The sequence below is a fragment of the Marmota monax genome, unplaced genomic scaffold (genome assembly GCF_021218885.2).
Source record: "Marmota monax isolate L192 unplaced genomic scaffold, Marmota_monax_Labrador192_F-V1.1 WCK01_AAM20220418_F8-fsc00004, whole genome shotgun sequence".
In the NCBI taxonomy this organism is placed as follows: domain Eukaryota; kingdom Metazoa; phylum Chordata; class Mammalia; order Rodentia; family Sciuridae; genus Marmota; species Marmota monax.
In genome coordinates, this window is record NW_026692881.1 from 10917520 (window position 1) to 10939348 (window position 21829).

Consider the following 21829-nt stretch of genomic DNA (forward strand, 5'->3'; position numbering starts at 1 on the left):
TATGAAAAAAAAAGATAAGGCAAGAGCTCTGAAGACATAAGTAACACTTGAGCTTTTAAACTTTTAGGCCTCCTTATTTTGTAGATAACTAAGCAGAGGCCCCAAGAAGGCAATCAACTTGCCCCAAATGCCACAGTGGACTTATTTCATCATAGAAGTCTCTTGATAATTAAAAACTCACATGAACATTCTCCAAGGGCTTTTTGGATCATTCAGCTTTTTATTCCTTTGGTTCTGCATTTTATGTTTCTCTAATTTCGCTTTGTTTTAGCCTCAATAACTTCATCTCTTTCTGCCTCAATTAAAGAAACAAAAACCAACCAAACAAACAAACAACAAAAAAAATCCCTCATATCCAGGATGTAATGATTAAAAAGAAAGCAAAATAACCTAACAGCCTCCATTTTTAAGATGCAACAAATTTAGAGTGTCAGTTGCCAGCCCACTGCTTAGTATTCATATACAAAGTAAATCTCATTCTGTCTTAAGGTAGATCATTCACATCAACCCTGAATGAAACCATGTGAGGAAAACAAACATAAGTTTCTTTCTTTCACATAGGGCTTTTCTTGAGACTGGTCTATGTTGCCCAGGCTTACCTCAAATTCCTAGGCTCAAGTGATGTTTCTGCCTCATCCTCCTGAGTAACTGAGATTATAGGCACACACCACCCACCCAGCTTCACTTAGTTTCTTCATGAACTCAAGGGATCATTACATCTGTTTAGTTCTAAGACTTAAAATTCACAGGAGACCAACAGCATCATGAAGACATTAATGCTTATACTATAGAGCTTCACTGTTTTTACCACACTCCCAAATTTCTCACATCAAACTGTAAAATTGCTCACACTTTAAAGAATTCACTGATATATTCTGATAGAACCATACTGGATTCATAACAGCTCAAAAGAAAACCCAATGCATTAAGATCCTGTTTCTATATTTGAGGAGCATCTTTCAAAATAACTGGTGCCCCAGACTACACTTGTAAGGCTCTTTCAAAATAATAAGCAAGGATAGCCAGGCATGGTGGCACATACCTGTAATCCCAGTGGCTCGTGAGGCTGAGACAGTAGGATCGCTAGTTCAGAGCCAGCCTCAGCTACTTAGTGAGGCACTAAGCAACTCAGTGAGACCCTGTCTCTAAATATAATACAAAATAGGGCTAGGGATATGGCTCAGTGGTTAAGTGCCCTTGCGTTCAATTCCCAATACCAAAAAAAATAATAATAAGCAAGGCTAAATACAGGATATGGCCCCCACCAAAATATCTGCATATCCATCTATTCCAAGAGATCTGGGTTGTTGAGGTTTGTATATAAACACTCAGAAATCCCACAACTATGGCAGCAAATTCACATCACAGTATCAGATAATCTCTGAGGTTCAGTACTTTTTCTCTTGAAAAATATCTGGTATCTCAAATTTTAAAGTTCCAGATTCACTTTCTTTTATGCCCCAATGTTGCTGAAGCAATTAGTCCCTCCCCCAAGGGCCAAGTGAATTTAGGACTAGGCACCAATGTTGAGTCTCTCAAACTTTTAGAAATGACTAACCATAGTAGTGAGTCTGTGAGCCTACCATAAGGGCAGTAATCAAAATTCAAAATGTTGTTTCTATCAACATTAGTAAAGTACAGAAGTGATAATGTCACATACATCTAATTCCCATGACAGTGAAATTACACCAAGGCTGGTAAATCTGTCATAAATGTACTATTACACTTAAGAAGCCCTCTGTGTACTCTAAGACTGCACCATGTACATTAGAATACAACTACTAGAAATTTGCACACCACATGAACATAACTGTTTATATTCTAGGAGAGGGGAAGAGAGTGATAGTGATTTAGATGACTGCCTCTGGATCCAATTTTCTGGCAGGAAGCAGACATTTAGAATCATTTAGTTGACTTCATAGCTTTGCTTAAAGTTGGGGAAGCTATCTTTATAAACAGAAATAGGTGCAACAATGAGAATTTACATCCCATAGACCTCCTTTATGATGTTCCCAGGAAAGACTACTTGTAAAAAAAAAAAAAAATGGTGGGGCTCTTTCTGTATATAGGCTCATAAGAAAATGTTTGGTGTTTCTGCCACTTTCTGAGTCACATATTTCATGTCATTTGTTCTAAACAATCACATCTAAAGTTTCAATAACCATCATTTAAGAACTTCAAAAGAAGTATATTCATCTTACTCCTCTCAAATAACAGACACACAATTGAAAGAATTCTACCTTTCCTTAAAAGTTGAACAATGTGAGTTAAAAAGTTTTGTTTTTTTCCCCTAAAGAACATGGTGTTCCAGGCCACAAATGCCTAATGTTTTGCTTCCTAGGAACATCATGTTCAGACACTTATAAGTTCAGCTGAGCTTGTGGTACATGCCTTTAATCCCAATAACTAGGAAGGCAGAGGTGGGAGGATTGCAAGTTTAAGGACAGCTTTAGAATTTACCAAGACCCTGTCTCAAAAATTTTAAAAATTAAAAATAAAAGGACTAGGGATATAGCTCAATGGTAAAGCACCCCTGAGTCAATCCCCAGTCCCTCACTTTCCCCCAATCATTTGAGTTCATAGGAAACAGACTCTCCCCCAAACTCAGCCACCAGAGCTGTAGGTTTCTATTGGCTAAACAACTATGAATACTTGTTAGGTTATGTTTTTGCATCTTCATTTTCAATATGCTAATAAACCCATGTATACCTCATTACAGGTGAAGATCTCTCAGCAAGAAGTCAAAGCCAAGAATGAACATGGTGGAAGAAATATAATTTATTTTCATTAAACTTAAAACTGGAAATTGATGATTTATGAACTGCAGCCTTCTTCACACATGATGTGAGGTCCATGATGAGGACAAGATGGCACGGGGCTGGAAGCTACAAACCAATTTACTGACGAATGAAGCAAAGAAGCCCAGGGAATTGCTCTTTTAGAAATGTTGGCAGTTGGGAAAACCATTATTAGGCTTGCAATAATTGAGCAAGGGCCAGAAAACTGTCAGTAAGGGCCACATAATAAATATTTTAAGGGTTGAGGGTTACATGGCCTCTGTTCTGTCACTGTAGTGTAAAAGCAGCCACGGACAAATAAGTACATGAATAAGCATGGCTGCATTCCAATAAAACTTTATTTATGAACATTGAAATTGGAATTTCATATAATTTTCATATATCACAAATATTCTTTTGATTTTTTTCAACCATTTATACAAATTAAAAACTATTCTTAGCTCAAGGGCCATACAAAAAAAGGTGGCAGGCTGGCTTTGGCCCAAGGGCCAGAGTGTGCCAACCCAAGTTAGAGAACTGGGAACAGGAGGCACAGAGGTCTGAAAGCAAGAAACCTAGTATAGCCATGCGTTTTATGACCGAGAAGTTGAAGCTTTGGGGCATTGCAAATGTAAATATGTCCTATAACATAAGATTCATTAAAAGTAACTCAGCTTAGTTCCTATGTTGTTGTGCTATAGTGCACTCTTCTTCAAGATTTCTCTATACATGTAGAAATATTTTTTTAAAGGTTATTGCTCATATACTCACAGATTATTCCATTTTTGGTTTTCACAAAATGAATTTAGGATGATATATAATTTTAATATCTACTGAGTCATTGTGTCTTAACAAGAAAGCTAACCATTTTCTAAAAGCAAAAGCAGACTGAGTTAGTGTTTGAGGTAGATTTATTTATTTTGCAAGGTTTGTATTGACACTGTACTTATATATTTATTAGACATAGCTTTCTTGATGTGGCTATGACTTAGAGGCATTAGTGGTTTTAATTCACTATTTGAAGACAAACTTCCTAAAAAGAAAATGTATGCTATGAACATCTGAGATAGGCTAGACTACCAAGAAAAATAGCTTCGTTTCTGATTAAGAGCTATCGATCCAACTCATACTTGCCATTTAATGTAAATTATTTTTAAACCTTGCTGTACAAAACTATCAGCTAAGTGTAATGAAATTTTTTCATTCTTGGTATGAAGCAAACTATGGCTTTTAAAAATGAAATGTGTTTCTCTAAAGTAAAATCCAAACTTTACCTTTCCATTGGTTTCATTCAATTTTAAGAGTTTTTTCAAATTATAAACACAAGAAAAATCCTAAACTTTGCTTTGAGACTTCTTTTTTTACTAATTTAAAAAATGAATAAAATAATCCCCATGATTTTTTGCATACTTTAAAAACATAAGTGTCAAAAATACACTATACAGCTTTCATGTCATTTTAAGTTCTTACTGACCCGCCATTCTCTTGCCAACAGAATTTAGGCTACTACAGTTTGATATGGTTTGCATAGTGCTACAGGTTTCTTTTTAAGTCAAATAACCAGTCTATAACAAATGCATAGTAGTGTCCCATTTTTTAAAATATCCTGGAAGCATTTTATCAAGACTTGTGTGGTTTGGCTTACCATTGGTTGAAAATTGAATTACTAGTCTAACTGGCTAGAACCAAAATGAAAACTGCAGAATAATGAGACTGAGATAGAAAGCAAGACTGGCCTCTCTAGGTTTTTCATTTTGCTTTGATTCTTGCTAAACTCCGCTCACCCCCTTTCCATTGTCCTGTTAGAATATCCTTCCAAAGTACTTTGGGCTTATGTACTTTTTTTGGACACATATGCCTTTCCACAGCACTAAGTCCTGATGAATCCAAATTTAAAAGTTTAGAGTAAAAAGGGTTATTTTAAGTTTATCTTTGGGGAATATATACCCCTTCCCAATTCCTTCTTTTTGCTTTAATAAGTACATTTTAATAGTTTGATGAGCTCTTTCAACTATGCCTTGTCCCTGTGGATTGTATGGGATTCCTGTTATATGAGTAATGCCAAATGTTGAGCAAAATTGTTTAAAAGAGGTAGAAGTATAACCAGGGGCATTATCTGTTTTTAACTGTTTTGGAACGCCCACAGTGGCAAAATTTTATAAGCATGAAGCTGGGCTCCGGCATGAAGGGAGCCCATCAAAAATCCAGAAGAAGTATCAATTGTAACATGCAAATATTTTAATTTTCCAAATTCTGGCAAGTGTGTGACGTCTCTGCCAAATATGGTTAGGTATCAATCCTCTAGGATTGACTCCAAGATTAACTTGTGGTAAAAAGGTCACACAATTTTGACATTGTTTTATTATTTGTCTAACTTGTTCCTTAGTTATTTTAAAACACTTTTGTAAAGTATTAGCATTGACATGGAACTTTTTATGAAAATTTGTAGCTTCTTCTAGTGTAGAGAAAATATGTATGTCATGTGTAGTTTTATCTGCTAAATCATTGCCCAAACTAAGGGCTCCAGGCAATCCTGTATGTGCCCTGATATGTCCTATAAAGAATGGATCTTTTCTGTCCCAGATTAGACTTTGTATAGTGGAAAGCAAAGAGAAAACAGTAGAGGAAGGGGAAATCCTACCAGCATCTTCAAGGGATACTATAGCATTAACTATATACTGACTATCGGAAAATAAATTAAATACAGAATCTTTAAACATCACAAAAGCTTGTAATACTGCACTAAGCTCTACCTTTTGAGCTGATTAGGAGACATAAATTGGATACTAAAAATGTAAAAGTTTGATCAGGTGTAACTATTGCTGCTGTACCATTATTTGACCCATCAGTGAATATATTTGGAGCATTCATGATAGGGGTTTTTCTTGTCATTTTTGGAAAAATTACAGGATGCAATGACCACAAAGACAATAAAGGATTAGATGGTAAGTGGTTATCAAATGAAACATTAGATTTGCACATGATTATTGCCCAAGTATTTAACTCATTAGCTAACTCATCAATTTGATTCATAGTATATGGAGTAATAATTTTATTGGGAGAAATTCCAAACACTCCCTTTGCTGCTTTTATTCCTTTGAGTATTAATTGTCCTACAGCCTCAGGATACCTAGTAAGAATAGTGTTAGGAGAATAAGATAAATGTATCCATAATAATGGACCTTCTTGCCAAAATACTCCTGTAGGAATATTTTTTGTTGGTAGTACAATAAATAATAAAGGCAAACTTATATCAATTCTATCCAAACACATATTTTCCATATATGTTTCAATGATTTTTAACGCCTTTCTTGCTTCAGGCATTAACATTCGGGGTGAATTTGGATCTGATGGACCTTTTAGGATATCAAATAAAGGTCCCAACTCTCCTGTTGGTATACCTAGATAAGGCCTTATCCAATTTATGTCTCCTAATAACTTTTGAAAGTCATTAAGTGATTTGAGTTGATCTACTCGTATTTGAATTTTTGGTGGACGGACCATGGTTGATGATAATAGAACTCCTAAATAATTAATTGGAAAATTTAATTGTACTTTATCTATTGCTATCTCTAGATTATAATTTTTTAATAAGTTTGTAAGTGTGGCATAACATTCTAGCAATGGGTTTTTATCTTTGTGTGCTAATAATACATCATCCATATAGTGAAATATTTGTAGTTCAGGATTTTGATTTCTAAGTGGCTGGATTACTTTGTTAACATAAATTTGACACATAGTTGGGCTGTTAGCCATCCCTTGAGGGAGTACTTTCCACTCATATCTCAGGACCTCATGATTCAGTGCAGGGATAGTAAATGCAAAACGTGGACTATCCTCAGGATGAATTGGAATTGAAAAAAAAAAAACAATCTTTAATATCTATAACTAAAACATACCAGGTTTTTGGCAAAGCAGACAATTGAGGAATCCCCGATTGAGCAGGTCCCATAATAACCATTTCATTATTAATGGCTCTTAAATCTTGCAGTAATCTCCATTTACCAGATTTCTTTTTGATGACAAAAATAGGAGTATTATGGGGAGATACAGAAGGTTGTATATGTCCTTCCGCTAATTGTTGTTTGACCAGGTCATGGGCTGCTTGTATCTTTTCTTTAGTCAGGGGCCACTGAGGAACCCACACTGATCTTTCTGATTTCCAAGTAATTTTTATTGTCTCAGTGGCCCTTTCTGAAAATCCAACCCATGTCTGTCTGTTCCTTGATCTATTTGTATTGGTGCTGCTATACCTTGTTCTTGTTTTTCTAATCTTTTTCCTTTCCTAAAACCTTGTCTAGCCATAATAGTGGGTGCATTTTGATTGATGTTATTTGTTAATGTCAAACCTAATTGATCTAGGACATCTCGTCCCCATAAATTTACAGGAAGATGATCCAATACATATGGCTGTATAGTTCCTTCACGTCCTTCAGGATCCTTCCAATCTAATACCATTGCACTTCTATGGGGATTAGTCACCACTCCTAGGCCTCGAAGCGTTTGAGTGGCTTATTGTAATGGCCAATGTTTTGGCCATTCTTGACGAGAGATGATGCTAAGGTCTGCGCCTGTATCCAGTAGCCCATTAAATTCATGTCCTTGAATATTTAGTTTTAGCATGGGGCGAGATTCTAAATTTAAAGAAAGCATAGCCCAATCTACACCTGTGGAGCCTAATCCCTTGGAACCTCTTTCTACAGCACGACTGGAAAATTTATCATGTAGGCTGGGTATTATTAGTAACTGTGCTATTCTATCTCCTGGTGAAATTACTGATATACCCTTTGGAGAACTGGCTATAATTTTTATTTCACCTTCATAATCGGGATCAATTACCCCAGGACTTATCATAAGTCCTTTTAGAATAGAAGAGCTGTGTCCCAATAATAAGCCTACTGTTCCTTTGGGAAGAGGTCCTTTTACCCCTGAGGGAATGATTTGAACTCCCATCTCTGGAGTTAGTACTGCTCTGGCGGAGGCGCAGATGTCCAATCCTGCGCTCCCTCTGGTTTGTCTGATGAGGGATCTGATGGACAATGTGTCCTGGGCACTACCCTGATGGGGTTGCTGGGTTCCTCCAGTGCTCCGTCTATTAGTGGTTTTGGGCCCCGGAGCATTGGGCCCCCCTGTCCATTTTTTGGCAACAGAGCCCGATGCCTTTGTCCATGATATCGTGGATAAACACCTGGTCCTTGTTCGTTTTTTGATAATAGAGTACCCTCTATGGTGGTTTGAGAACGGCATTCATTAGCCCAATGTCTCCCTCTACGGCATCGTGGGCAAATACCCGGTATTCTACTCCTTTGATACCTAGTTTTGTTAAACCCTCCTCCTATGGGGCAATTCCTTTTAAAATGTCCTGTTTGTTCACAATTGTAGCATGTTCTTGGCCTGGCATCTAAAGCCTGTTTTACTGCAGCTGCCACGACTTGCCCTTGTTCTAAAGCCTGTTTTACTGCAGCTGCCACGACTTGCTCTTGTTCATTAATGTCTCTACATAATTTAATATATGTGTTTAAATCTTCATGTTTCCATGGTCTAATGACTTCTCTGCACCAACGATTCGCTTGCTCATAAGCCAGTTGTTTTAGTAATGATATTGCTTGTTCTGTATTCCCCAAAACGCTGGTAGTTGTTTGAATAAGCCTATCTACAAATTCAGCATAAGGTTCATTAGCTCCTTGTATTACCTTAGATAATTGACCTTGTAAACCTCCATGTCCTTGTAAAGTCTTCCATGCCTTAACTGCATCTACAGCAATTTGTGCATATACACCAGGATCATATGCAATTTGTTGCTGCTGATCCTCATAAGGTCCCTTTCCTAACAACATATCTAGATTTCTCTGAGGATAACCAGCTACTGCATTTCGCCTAGCCGTCTCCTTGCAAAATTCCTCATTGGCAACCTTCCATAACAGGTATTGTCTTCCATTTAGCACAGCTTTACACATATCAGCCCAATCTGTTGGCATCATGTTCAAGTTGTTAATGGATTCGACCATGCTTACAGTGAAGGGTGCTTGAGGACCATAGGTTGTTACAGCCTCTTTTAGCTGCTTCACTGTTTTGAAATTTAAAGCATGGTGAATTCGCTGCCCTCCTGCCTCAAATACAGGGCATGTTAATATTTGAGATCTTGTCTCAGGATCCCAACTATCAACTGTGGGGGTTGGAGGCCTCCCAGCATATGGAGGTGGCCTTGTTAGTTGGACACTTACACCCTCTGGTGATAGAAAGGTGTTAGTAGCAGTCTCCTGTTGTAACTTTCCCCCTGATGGCTTTTTCTGCTTTACACTTTCTTTCTCTGTCTGACTAGCTTGAGAGGCCTTCTCTTTTACTTGAATTTTTTCCTCTGACTAGTTCCAGAGACCTTCTCTTTTAATTGAATTTTTTCCTCTGTATGACTAGCTCGAGAGACCTTCTCTTTTAATTGAATTTTTTCCTCTGTCTGACTAGCTCGAGAGGCCTTTTTTACTTGAATTTTTTTCTCTTATCTGACTAGCTCAAGAGACCTTCTCTTTTACTTGAATATTTCTACTATAACTATAATACAACCCAAGAAGATAACGCCAAACAAAACTGAACCAGAATGAAACAAAAGTGAAACAACAAAAAATCATTATAATAGCCTTTCTATCCTCCTGAAATGTCCATCCATCCTTTCTCCCTATCTGTTCCTCAGATGTGAGCGGTTTTTCTTCCATCTTACACATCTCCAGGGACAGGCAACTTAAAACAAAAGTTTAGCAAAACAAAAGAGGAATCTTAAAATGGCTACCCATCCTCTCGCCCTGCCCGCAGGGGCGAGCAGTTTACCTTATCACTTACCCTCAGTCGTTCCCCGTGCGGCCCACCAAATGCTGCAGTCTGGCTGGGCACAATTCAGGAGCCACTTGTCAAAAGAAATGAACTTTATTTTTAGAACCACACACGCCAAACAAAACAGCTGCTCAGGAAAACCTTCAGAGCCCAACTGCCACCACCAGCTTCCCACAAGCCTCTCCACCTCCTCCACTCCTCCTGCTCTTGAGGCCGATTGGCTGGGTCACATGGGCGGAGCCAAAAAAGTCCCCCAATGAGCAGCTCCGTGGTCTAAAAGGGCAGGGAAACAGCCCAATGAGCATCACCGCAGAGAAGCCCATCAGTTGGCAGCTAGAAGTTGCTGGGGCTGCTGTGAGCCAATCATCAGCTGGCAGCTGGAAGTTTGCTGGGGCCCTTTCGGCTGTGGCTCTCAACACTCTGCTCACCCCCATTCCCACCCCAAATGGCCTTTAGCATAATTGTGGATTTGGTTACAGCAAATCTGAAACTTAACCCTAAGACTCAATTAGAGACTGAGTTATCTAGCAAGTAGAAAATCCAGTCTATTCTCTGTGCTGCATCCCAACCTGGTTGGGTATTCCATCTTGAGGTTAAGGTACATATTGTCTTATAATTTGAGTCTCTGGAACTTTATAAAGGACACACTGCTTAAAATGTAAAGGGCCTACTCTACTACAGTCATGTGTCGCTTAACAATGGGGTTAAATTCCAAGAAATGCATTGTTAGGTGATTTCATCATTGTGCAAACATCAGAGTGTACTTATACAAACTAAGATGGCACTAGGAAATAGGAATTTTTAAGTCCACTATAACCTTATGGAACCACTATCATATCACATAACACCCACACAATGGTCCATCACTGACCAAAATGTCTATATGAGGTATATAACTGCATTATAATGGACTAGTACAACCTGATATTTGTCAGAAATATGCAATTTTTATTTAAATCTTATCTGAATTATACAGCTAGGGTTAGGGATGCAGCTCAGTGGTAAAGCACTTGTAGAGCATACATAAGGCCCTGGGTTCAATCTGTATCACATTAAAAAAAAGAAAGAAAAAAGGCGTGTGTGAATTATACAACTATATCAGTATACTAAATGAAATAAATTATCACATTATTCAGAATGCATCTAAAATCACCACTAGAACTATACCCACTACAATTTTATACTTAGGCTACAAGAAGTCTGGGTAGCAAACTCTTATCAGTAAGGTTGATATGGAAAGGAATATAGATATGAAAGCTGGGTTTATTACAATATTTTTAAAAACTTCACTAAAAGTGAAAAGAATTCTGTCACTGTTAGGTGCCAACTTAAAAAAATTGGTAATTGGGGCTGGGATTGTAGCTCAGAGGTACAGTGCTTGCCTAGTACGCATGAGGCCCTGGGTTTGATCCTCAATACCACATAAAAATAAAATCAAGATTTGTGTCCACCTATAACTAAAAAATAAATATTAAAAAAAGTTGGTAATAAAGGATTTAAGAAAGAATGTAGTGTGCCCTATGATGCTACAAGTGAGATAATCTTCTTCTTAGTCACCTATTCATTTGGAACTGGTTATTTTGTAAGAAAATGTAAGATTCCTAGAGGGTGTTAAGGAATTAGGGAGAGTAGGGAATAAATTTGCAGGGAGTAGAAATACTATCTGGGCATAAAGTGTCCTTTTGAGCAAAAGCCTCTTCACATGTCATCCATAGCACATATGTAAGCTATTTACAAATTCTTTCTCCAGTTAGGGATAAATATGGAGTCCGGAGTAAACAAAAGTGCAGTTACAAGTGCCTTGTTTTTAATCAAGGCTTGATTTCATAAAGAGTTCCCATCTTGATGCTCTGAAGACACTGTAGGGTCATGAGTGAAAGTGGACCTCTTTTGATATATACCAGTTTCCCTTTTGTAACTATATCTTCCTCCTCCACTGTTCTCTACTCTTTCTAATATCTCTATAGACCTTTCTTCTGCTCAGATACCACAGGCCTTGCTTAATGCTTAAAAGGAATCAGGACTTGCTTACTGGTTCATTAACTCTAAAACACAAAGCTCCACAATTATGTTCCCAAACCAATGAAGAGTACAATTTTCCTGGCTGGTATTTGTCTTGGCAGAGTAAGGCAACCTACTGGAAAAGTGCTCTCAAGGTGGCAGTCTCTACCCCTTTTGGGTTGCTTTTTTTGCATCAGCACTAAGGACAAGAGCCCAAAAAAAGTTATCAAAGAGAAAAGGGCCAGGTGTGGTGGCATATGCCTGTAATCTCAACAGCTCGTGAGGCTGAGGCAGAAGGATTGCAAGTTCAAAGCCAGCCTCAGCAAGTTTGCGAGGCCGTAAGCAATTCAGTGAGACCCTGTCTTTTCTAAATATTTAAATACAAAATAGGGCTTAGGGATGAGGCTCAGTAGTTGAGTGCCTGAGTTCAATCCCCAGTACTCAAAAAAAAAAAAAAGAGAGAGAGAGAGAGAAAAGGGAGACTACTTCTTGGACAAAGTTCAGACTTAGGCCAACATCTCCATGATCCATAGAAAATTTATGTGTTCTCTGCTATCTTTATGTATCAACTACTTAAAAACAAACTTTGGCAGATGGCTAAGGATTTTGACCTATGAACACCTGAAATAGTTTTGAAAAACACCCTGAATCTCCATGATTATTAAAACATTCTTAAGTCTCTTGGAATACAAACATACTATGCTCAAGCCTGCCATCAAACAGCTCTGAGACCATTCTTACTTCAAATGACACAGGTATTAAATAACTTATTTTGACACAGAATTGGGTAATGCTGCATTTTTTAAAAAGTATTATGCAAATGACTTGACTCAGCATGAAAAGTAATAGAAGAATGAGTCTGTCTTGTGCCTATTATTAGCTCACCTTATTTCTTAACATCTAGTATAATACTAAGCACACAGTAAGCGCTCGGTTTTATTAAAAAAAAAAAAAAGGTGGTAGCTTAGGTGAGTGTATGACTACTGACTACGACACTTATCTTCAAAAAATGAAACTCACTGACAAATTTATGCACAAATATATTTCATACCCATATTCATACAAGATATTTAAATACTAGATATACAATGATCTGTGACTCACTATATAAATACACAAACAAAAAAAGTTAAAAGCATAATGCAAGCTTGAAAAAGCCATTGAATTCCTGCTCTAAAACTGATTTTTCACCTAAATTACAGTTTTTGCTGCCAAAGTCAAACATAAATGTATTTGACATTTTTTAACTTTATTCATCCATTCATTCATTTATTTATATATGGTTCTGAGAATCCAACCCAGTGCCTCATACATGCCAGACGAGTGTGCTACCACTGAGCCACAACCCTAGCCCCTATATTTGTATATGTTTGGAAAATAGTTTGATGTGTATTGGTCACTTGTGCTCTGATAAGGACAGAAACCCTGTTTAGTCACAGAAATATTTATAATATTCTTTGTTATTCATTTATATCTAAATGGAGGTTATAAGTAAATATTTATATGCTAAAACATACCTTTTTTATCCTTAACAATCAAGCCTTTGAAATGTGACCTCAGAAATACCTTTCAAGGGTTGGGGTTGTGGCTCAGTGGGAGACCTTTCACCTCGCACGTGCAAAACCCTGGGTTCGATCCTCAGCACCACACAAAAATAAATAAGTGAAATATAGGTATTGTGTCCGACTACAACTAAAACATTTAAAAAAAAAAGAAATACTTTTCAAATCACATATAAAGAAAAGACTTATTTGAAAACAAAACAGGGTGTGGTGGCCCACATCTGATCCCAGTTATTCATGAGGCTGAGATAGGAGGACTACAAGTTCAAGCCCAGCCTACCAAATTAATGAGACCCTAGCACAAAATAAAATTTTAAAAGGGCTGGACATGGGGGCTGGGGTTGTGGCTCAGTGGTAGGGCACTTGCCTAGCATGTTTGAGGCGCTGGGCTCAATCCCCATCCTGGGGTGGGTGGGATTGGTGGGGAAGACTGACGTGCACAGTTAAACTGATATCCACACTCCCACTGCTGGAATGACAAGGGAATTTTTCAATTTTTATTTATTTCATAAGAAACCAAAGTAACTAGTTTTTATGGTTCTGAATATGGTTATGAAGCAATGAGAGATCTACTTAGTTAGACTAGTATCCTTTTTTAAAAAAATTCTCACATCAAAAACAGGAAACAGAGAAAGCAGCTATGTATTCAACTATTAACAGTAGAAAATATTTCCCTGGCCATTGAAACATATTTCATAAACTGTTGTTAGAATAAGACAATAACTAACAATTGCTGTTACATAAAATACTGTTTTATAGTTATATTCATTAAGAATATACATTTTGGCCTGGGGTTGCAGCTCAGCAGTAGAGCACTTGCCTAGCATGTGTGAAACACTGAGTTTGATCCTCGGCACCACATAAAAATGAAATAAAGGTGACTGTGTCTACCTACAACTAAAAAATACTTATGTATATATATATATATATATATATATATATATATATACATATTTTACCTGTATTTTTTTAAAAAAATTAGGAAGGCCTTTTGCTGGATTCCCTTTGTCCCTAAAACAAGATGGAAATTCTTGGGCTGGGTTCTTCCCTCTTAGAGCAGTTCTTCCCCTAACAGCCTCCAGGGCATGTCAGGAAACACACAGAACTTCAAAGATACTAGAATCACATTCAAACTTCTTTTGAAAGTAGCCATAATAAACACTCATCCTTTTTATAAAAGACCAAATTAGGTGACTTCTTGAAGTGAGCCAATGAACCTAAGTCCAATTTCAAGCTATTTTTTTCCCTTTCCTCAAAAATCTGCATACAATGTATACTCACTCAAATTTAGAATGTTTTTTATTTCCATCTATAGTATTACAAGAACAATAATATTTATTTAGTTTTTTAAATATTTAGTTTTAGGAAGTGGCTAAATGATAAAAACACTCTCAATCTTAAATGTCCTATGTTTTATGCCCTAATTTTAATATGGCAACTAAATTTCAATAATATCTAACTCAGAGATTTTGTATATGTGTGTGGTGCTAGGGATTGAACCCAAGGCCTCCTGTAGGCGAGGCACACATTCTACCACTGAGCTACATTATCACACCCAAAGATTATTTTAAAAACTGTAACTTAAGCTGGGGCCAGTGGCCCCAGCAGCTTGGGAGGCTAAAACAGGAGAATCACAAGTTCAAAGCTAGCCTCAGCAACTTAGGCCCTCAACAACTTACTGAAATCATGTCTCTAAATAAAAAAATTTTAAAAAGGGCTGGGGACATAACTCAGTGGTTAAGCACCAGTGGATGCGATCACTGGTACAAAAAAAAAAAAAAAACTAACTAAATATGTATTAAGTTTTTAAAAGGCAGCATCATTAAGAAGGAAACTTCCAAATATCGGGAGAAAAAGAAGGTTTTCAATTTTCCTTTTTTAATGAAATAACATTTTCTTAATTGGGGCATAGCTTTATATCATGCAAAGGGTAATTATTTCTCTTCCTAATCATTCTTAGGAAGTTTTCCTTGTAGAAGAAGAAATATTTCTAAGTCAACAATTTATCTTTACCACATACAAATATACAAGGAAGTCCACTGACTCTTCATTTTTGTGCTACCATAGTGATGTTTTCAAATATTTGGTGAAATCCAGAGGTGACTCTATAGCAACTTCACTACAATGTCTTTTGACTAGTTCATTTAAATCTTCATTCAAAAATGAATCTCCTTGTAAAAATTTATCCTGGAAAAAAAAATTAAAAATATGAGTTAAAAAGTTACTTATGTTCTTAAGTAAAACCCAAGCTGTGAGCAAAGCTATAAATAGCAACAGCTGATAGCAACAAATAAAATTTAATAATGAAAGATGTTTGGTCAGGTCAAAGATGTATCCTATATTGAGTGAAGCAGTCTCACTGACCATCTCTATAAAATTCCAAATCTAAACATCTATCCTACTATCAACTCTTAAAACATAAACAAAAACCACAAACAATTAAGCAAGCTAAAGGTTAAAATAATTAAAGACATGCAAGTTTTTGTTTTTGTTTTTTTTGAATGAAAAGTATCACATACCTTCTTTTTGGGGTTTGATGATTCAACAGGAGGATTGAAAGTCATTGCTGCCATGCTGTAAGTCTCAAAAAGTTCAACTGCAGATCTATAAAAACAAATGTAAGAAATATAGATACTGTCATAGTTAGAACTTGAAAATAGATTGTACCCAAACTCGCTAGCTTAAAATGAATCCTAAATTCCCAGATGTCAACATTATCCAACTAATCTATCGCAGAGAAGTGTAGAATACATTTAGAAATGCAGGAACAATGGGCTGGGGTTGTGGCTCTGAGGTAGAGTGCTCGCCTGGCATGTGCGAGGCTCTGGGTTCGATCCGCAGCACCACATAAAAAAAATAAGTAAATAAAGATATTGTGTCCAACTAAAAAGTAAATATTGAAAGAAAGAAAGAAAGAAAGAAAGAAAGAAAGAAAGAAAGAAAGAAAGAAAGAAAGAAAGAAAGAAAGAAAGAAAGAAATGCAGGAACAAAACACAGAGGAAAAGTCAAGCAGAAGACTTCTAGCTCAGTGTAATCAAATCCCAACTCAATCAGTTATGTGAACCAGAAGCAGTTAAATCTAACTTAGTCATTGGAAGCATGAAGTTATCCCCCAGGGACTTCAAAATACAGCTGAACCGGATGAAAAACAAGGAAAGGACACTCAGGACAGAAAACATGTCTATATCCACATCATGTACGTGAAACCTTAATAATTTAAGGTTAGTTCACTTTCCCCAAAGGAGACAGGAAATGACCTGTAAGGTCTATGATTAAGCTTACACCCAATCTCTGTCAGAAAAGCAACACATATGTATCTCCCTTTGCAAGCCTTCAGGATAAACGCAATCTTCATCTTCCTCCAGAAAAGAAAAACTGGCATTAAAGAGGAAAATACTGAGGATCACTAATGAAAATATACCAGAAAATGATCATTAAATAAAAAGAGGAGCTGGGGTTGTGGCTCATTGGTAGGGTGCTTGCCTGGCACGTGTGAGGCACTGGGTTCGATCCTCAGCAGCACATAAAAATGGATGAACAAAATGAAGGTACTATGAATGACAAACAATTTTCTTTTTCCCCACTTTAAAAAAATACGGTTGAAGGTGGGGGATGGGGACTGTTAGGAAGTAAGAAGGAAGAAAAAGGTAAATGGCCATTATTTAATAAGGCCAAAAGATTATCCTAGCCAGAAAGCAACCCTTTTAGAGGGAACAGTAACTGACTATTGATACTGCCATGTAAAAATACAGGCCAAAATCACCAAGTCTAGTATCTCAGGAGAAGCTGGAAATGTCAAAGTTACGTGAATTCTTCCAATATTCAAAAGACAGCAATTAATTTAAACTTTTGTTCAAACTCCGAAGAGTCTGGCCCACTCTTCAAGTCACCTGTGGTATCTGAATTAAAGAAACCAGAGGCTAGCTGGGTATGGTGGTGCATGCCTGTATTCCCAGCAGTTTGGAAAGCTGAGGTGGGAGAATTTTGCAGCCCCAGCACTTAGCAAATCCCTAAGAAGCTTAGTGCGACCCTATCTCAAAATAAAAAAGTAGAAAGGACTAGGGATGTAGCTTAGTGGTAAAGTATCCCTGGGTTCAATCCCCAGTACCAAAAAGAAAGGAAAGAAAGAAAGAAAAAAAAAAACAAAAACAGAGCACTTACAAGGGAAAAAAATTTACCGCAACAGCAAAATGCTAATTCTGGGTACTGGTTACAAACAAAGTACTATGGTTTGAATGTGTCCCTTTCAAAATTCAGGTATCAAAACTTAATGGCCAATGTGACAGTACAAGAAATGGGCTAATAAGGCCATGAGGGATTAATGGATCCTCAAAGATGCTTTCTCATAGCCTCTGCATAGCTTGTCCTTCCTCCACTCCTTGTTGTATCAGAAATGATACAACAAGGCCCCATTATCTTGGACTTCCCAATCTGCAGAACTTGGGAAAATAAATTTCTGTTCTTTATATATTACTGAGTGTCATATATTTTTCTGAAGGAAGCATAAATGGTCTAAGATAAAAATAGCTACCATTTATCTTCTACTGTATTTAACTGAAGTATTTCCTAACTAATTTGATGGGATACAGATTAATTACTATTTTTCCAACTTCAGAATATTTCCAAAATACAACATTAGAAGAAAAGAAATTTCTTTTAGAAGGACCCGTTTCCCATCTAGAAGCATACAGTGGATGCTGGAAGTTCCCTTCTGACCTTTTTATAGGTTGGAAGGTATTCTTGGGAGGCCCAAGGAATGAAACTGTTGTCTTTCTGGTGGCAGTATTCCAAAACACCCCCTTTTTTTTCCCTCACTTTCCTCATTTTCTGCCATAGCAGAATTGTTTTTTAAAAAAAGAAGAAGAGGGCTTGGCATGTAGCTCAGTGATAGCTACTAGGCTGGATCTCCAGCACTTAAAAAAAAAAAAAAAAAAAAAGGAGCAAGGAAGCTCACTCTGATTGGACTTTTCACTACACTACTCTTTTTACTTTTCTATATGTGTGAAACTTTTCAGGATTTTTTTTTTCTTTTAAGTTTTAAGGAATTATCCAAACAAATAAAATCACAGCCAGCATACTTTTTCATTGATTTGTGCAGAATTGAGGATTAAACACAGGCCTCACACATGCTAAGCAAACTCTTACCACGGAGCTATACTCCCATTCCTTTTTTAATTTTTTTAATTTTTGAGATAAAGTCTAACTAAGTTGTCCAGGCTGACCTTGAACTTGCAATATTCCTGCCTTAGCCTCCCAAGTAGCTGGGATTATAGGAATCACTACTTTCAACTAGCCAGCATATTTTATCTATAGAACAATTCAGGAATATGAAGTGAGACAAAAACCTGACCCTCAACTTGCACTTAACATTTTGTAATCTAGTACTTCATAGTACTAGACTTTTCAAAGTAAAGAGCTATCAGCTGAATTTTGGTAGTTGTCTTCTTTTCTAATTTTTCTCCTGAAATACGGGGGATCAAACCCAGGGCCTTGAATGAACTAGTAGACAAGTGCTCTACCACTAATCTTCATTTCAAGTCTCTAAATTTTGTAGTTTTAGAATAAAGCAATGCTCTGGGTTCAATCTCTCACACTGCAAAGAAAACAAAAAAGGAAAAGAATAAAGCGATGCTAAATATTACCTTCGGCTCAATTCTGGTTTCAATGCTTCAGAGCCTTCAGAAGGTGCTCCAGCCATTAGGTGAGCTGCAAATCTCTGCACAATGGGATGGTAATGTCTCTGAAGAAGAAACAGGAAAACCACATCGTGCACAGGTCAGTACTTTAGAAAACACTAGCTGAGCAAAGATTTTCTTTAATAAAACCACAAAATCTTGCTTTAAAAAAAAAAACACCCACATATATGTATTTAACTTATCAGAACCACATGCCTACAGAAAGAATATAATTTTTGCTGACAGGATTAAAACACAAATCTGGGGGCTGGGGCTAGGGCTCAGTGGTGAAGCACTTGCCTTGCATTTGTGAGACACTGGGTTCGATCCTCAGCACCACATAAAAATAAATAAAGACACTGTGTGTTCATCTACAACTAAATAAATATTTTTTAAAAAACAAATCTGTTTGATGACCAAGTTACCAGTGACATAGTTTAGTCTTGCTTTTATAGTATTAAAAAAATATTAAAAAGTAATTCCTACTTCTGAGTGAAAATAGTTTACAACAACTCACCTGATACTCATATTTCACAAGGCTCACTCTAATGCTATCCATATGCAGGAACAAGGATGTTGTAGGACTTAGGTAAAACCATGAAATGTGGCCTACTGAAGTATCTTTGGATAAGATCAATATAAAAATTGTCATTGTTTTCTACTGTCTTAGAGAATGGACCTTAACAGCTTAAAGAATAACAAAAGCAAAGTGAAATGCAATATTAAAATATGAATTGTAAAACAGATATTCCCCAGAACAAAATACAGTAAGTCCTCTGACAATAATAACTATTTGAGGAAACTGAAAAATTATTGCTCACAAAAGAAGAAAAATAAATAAATAGGGCTACTCTTACCCGCAGCGCATGCAATTCCCACAGTGCAGTGTTCTGAGCATTACAGTACTCGGGCTCATCCAGCTCAGGGAGGAAAACCCCACTTCCCTGAGATTCATTGTCAAGCAATAGATCTGTTTTGGGGAAAGTCTACAAAAACACATTAAAAGGGAGAATTAATAAATTAATATTGTAATTTTAAGAATCTCATTGGTCTGTACTTGTGTTTCATTTGAATTTGTGGTTATATACAAGCTACAAGCACAAGGTCTTTAATAAGAAGTCATTTAAGTTTATATAGTAAGAAAAAAATTGCAAAAGAATGTCTTGTTTGAGAAGAAAACAAGAATATTCTGTTTTCTTTCTTGCAAAAGAAAACAAAATATTTTTTCCACTCTCCAATCCCACTTTTAAGACTCTTTCTTACAAGGGCTAGGGTTGTAGTTCAGTGGCAGAGTGCTTGCCTAGCATGTGGGAGACACTGGGTTCTATTCTCAGTACCACATACAAATAAAGAAAAAATAAAGGTCCATCAACAACTAAAAAATATTTTAAAAAAAGAATCTTTCTTACAAAAATACATCCAATACACATATATTCAATACAGCATCATTGGTTAACAGCAGTAACAATAATAACCTATATCCATCAAGAGAACTACAAAGAAGTATAAAAGCCAGACTACCTAAATTTGAATGCCACTTCTAACACTTAATATTTGTGTCATCTTAAGAAATTACTTTCAAAAAAAAAAAGTAAGAAAGTTACTTTCTCTTTCGACCTGTTTTACCATTTGTAACATGGGAACAATAAGTGCAGCTACCTCAGGGTCATAAAAATTAAGTGAATTAATCTTTGTAAAGCATTTATAAAAGTGGCAGATACATAGTAAGAACTATACAAGTCTTTGTTAAATAAAGAACTAAATAAACCTTAATTATTAAAGAGATAAAATGGCAATATTTGTATTGTATTCACTACCATTAAGTGTTTTTAAAAAACAGTGTATCCATAATCCCCTTAATCTCCTTTCTATTACAAAAAAAAAAAAAAATTGTTCGTTTTGTGTGTGGTGCAAGTACTTATACATGAATTTCAAAAAGTCTATAGGAAGGATACACACCAAGTGATAAAAATAATTACATTTGAGAAGTGTCAGCAGATACAGAATCCTTTCCTTATGTAATTTTATGCTGTACTTCTTCTATCACCTGATCTTGTTACAAATGTGAATTATTTTTCCTATCTGACTTTTCTAACAAAACAGCGTCTCACTGTGTTGCCCAGACTAGCCTCAAACTCTTGGGCTCAAGCAACGTTAACACTCTTGCTTCCATTTTTCAATGTCCCAAGGAGCTGGGACTACAGACATGTGACACCACACCCAGTTGTGAATAACTTTTGTGGTTAAAATAACAATATAAAAGAGGGAAAAAGACACAGATCAAACAAACAAAATGTGACTGCAGTATTATAAGAACCTAGTTCTCCTTATTTGTATTACTACTTACATGCATTAATATTCTGGTAGTTGCTAAAATGCCAATGCTTGAATTCGGAAGAACCTGAAGAGCAAGGGTACAAAGGCGCTTGATGAAGGCAAGGGCTCGCTGTTGAGAAACTTGCTTTCTGCGCTTGGTTAGCATGACATTGAGGCACTGGAGTACAATCTCAACACTATCATTGGTAGCACCTAAAACAACAGATATATTCTTCAGAACTCTTCTCATTACTTTTTCATTACGCAACTTCACTGAACTCCAGAAAAACACAAACAAGCTGAATTGTTATACCTGTCTCAAATCATTTCCCTAATCACTAAAAAGTACTGTACTGCTAAGAGATGCAATGGGCTTTTTCAGTCAGTACCAAAAGTTCAGGAGGATTTTAAGTTTGAGACCAGCCTCAGCAACTTAGTGAGGCCCCAAGCAACTTAGCAAGACCCTGTCTCAAAATAAAAAAGGACTGGGGATGTGAGCCCAGTTAAGCACCGCAGGTTCAATCCCCAGTACCAAAAAAAACCCGGAAGTTACTCTTTCTTCAAGTCTTTCGTAAGGTTAAATTCAGATGTGTGCACTGGCAAGCCAGTATATTAGGTACCTATGCCAATTTCTCATTGACTATAATTCTGGTCATATACAATTAGAAGATAA

At 36.6% G+C, this 21829-nt stretch overlaps 2 protein-coding genes across 5 annotated transcripts in view; one reads left to right on the forward strand and one right to left on the reverse strand.

The window, feature by feature from the left end:
- Positions 1 to 4116, forward strand: part of Plce1 (phospholipase C epsilon 1) — a 363943-nt gene extending 359827 nt beyond the window's left edge. For all 4 annotated transcript variants that reach the window (XM_058581097.1, XM_046450435.2, XM_046450436.2 and 1 more), the window contains one exon: positions 2720 to 4116. The gene's annotated coding sequence lies outside the window, so the exon portion shown is untranslated. The remainder of the gene's footprint in view (positions 1 to 2719) is intronic.
- Positions 4117 to 12630: 8514 nt separating this feature from the next.
- Positions 12631 to 21829, reverse strand: part of Noc3l (NOC3 like DNA replication regulator) — a 30542-nt gene continuing 21343 nt past the window's right edge. The window contains exons 17-21 of the mRNA XM_046450475.2: positions 21188 to 21369; positions 19698 to 19826; positions 18808 to 18905; positions 15685 to 15769; positions 12631 to 15352 (exon numbers count right to left, since the gene is read on the reverse strand). Of these exons, the coding sequence (XP_046306431.1) occupies positions 15224 to 15352; positions 15685 to 15769; positions 18808 to 18905; positions 19698 to 19826; positions 21188 to 21369 (623 nt within the window). The 3' untranslated portion in view covers positions 12631 to 15223. The remainder of the gene's footprint in view (positions 15353 to 15684; positions 15770 to 18807; positions 18906 to 19697; positions 19827 to 21187; positions 21370 to 21829) is intronic.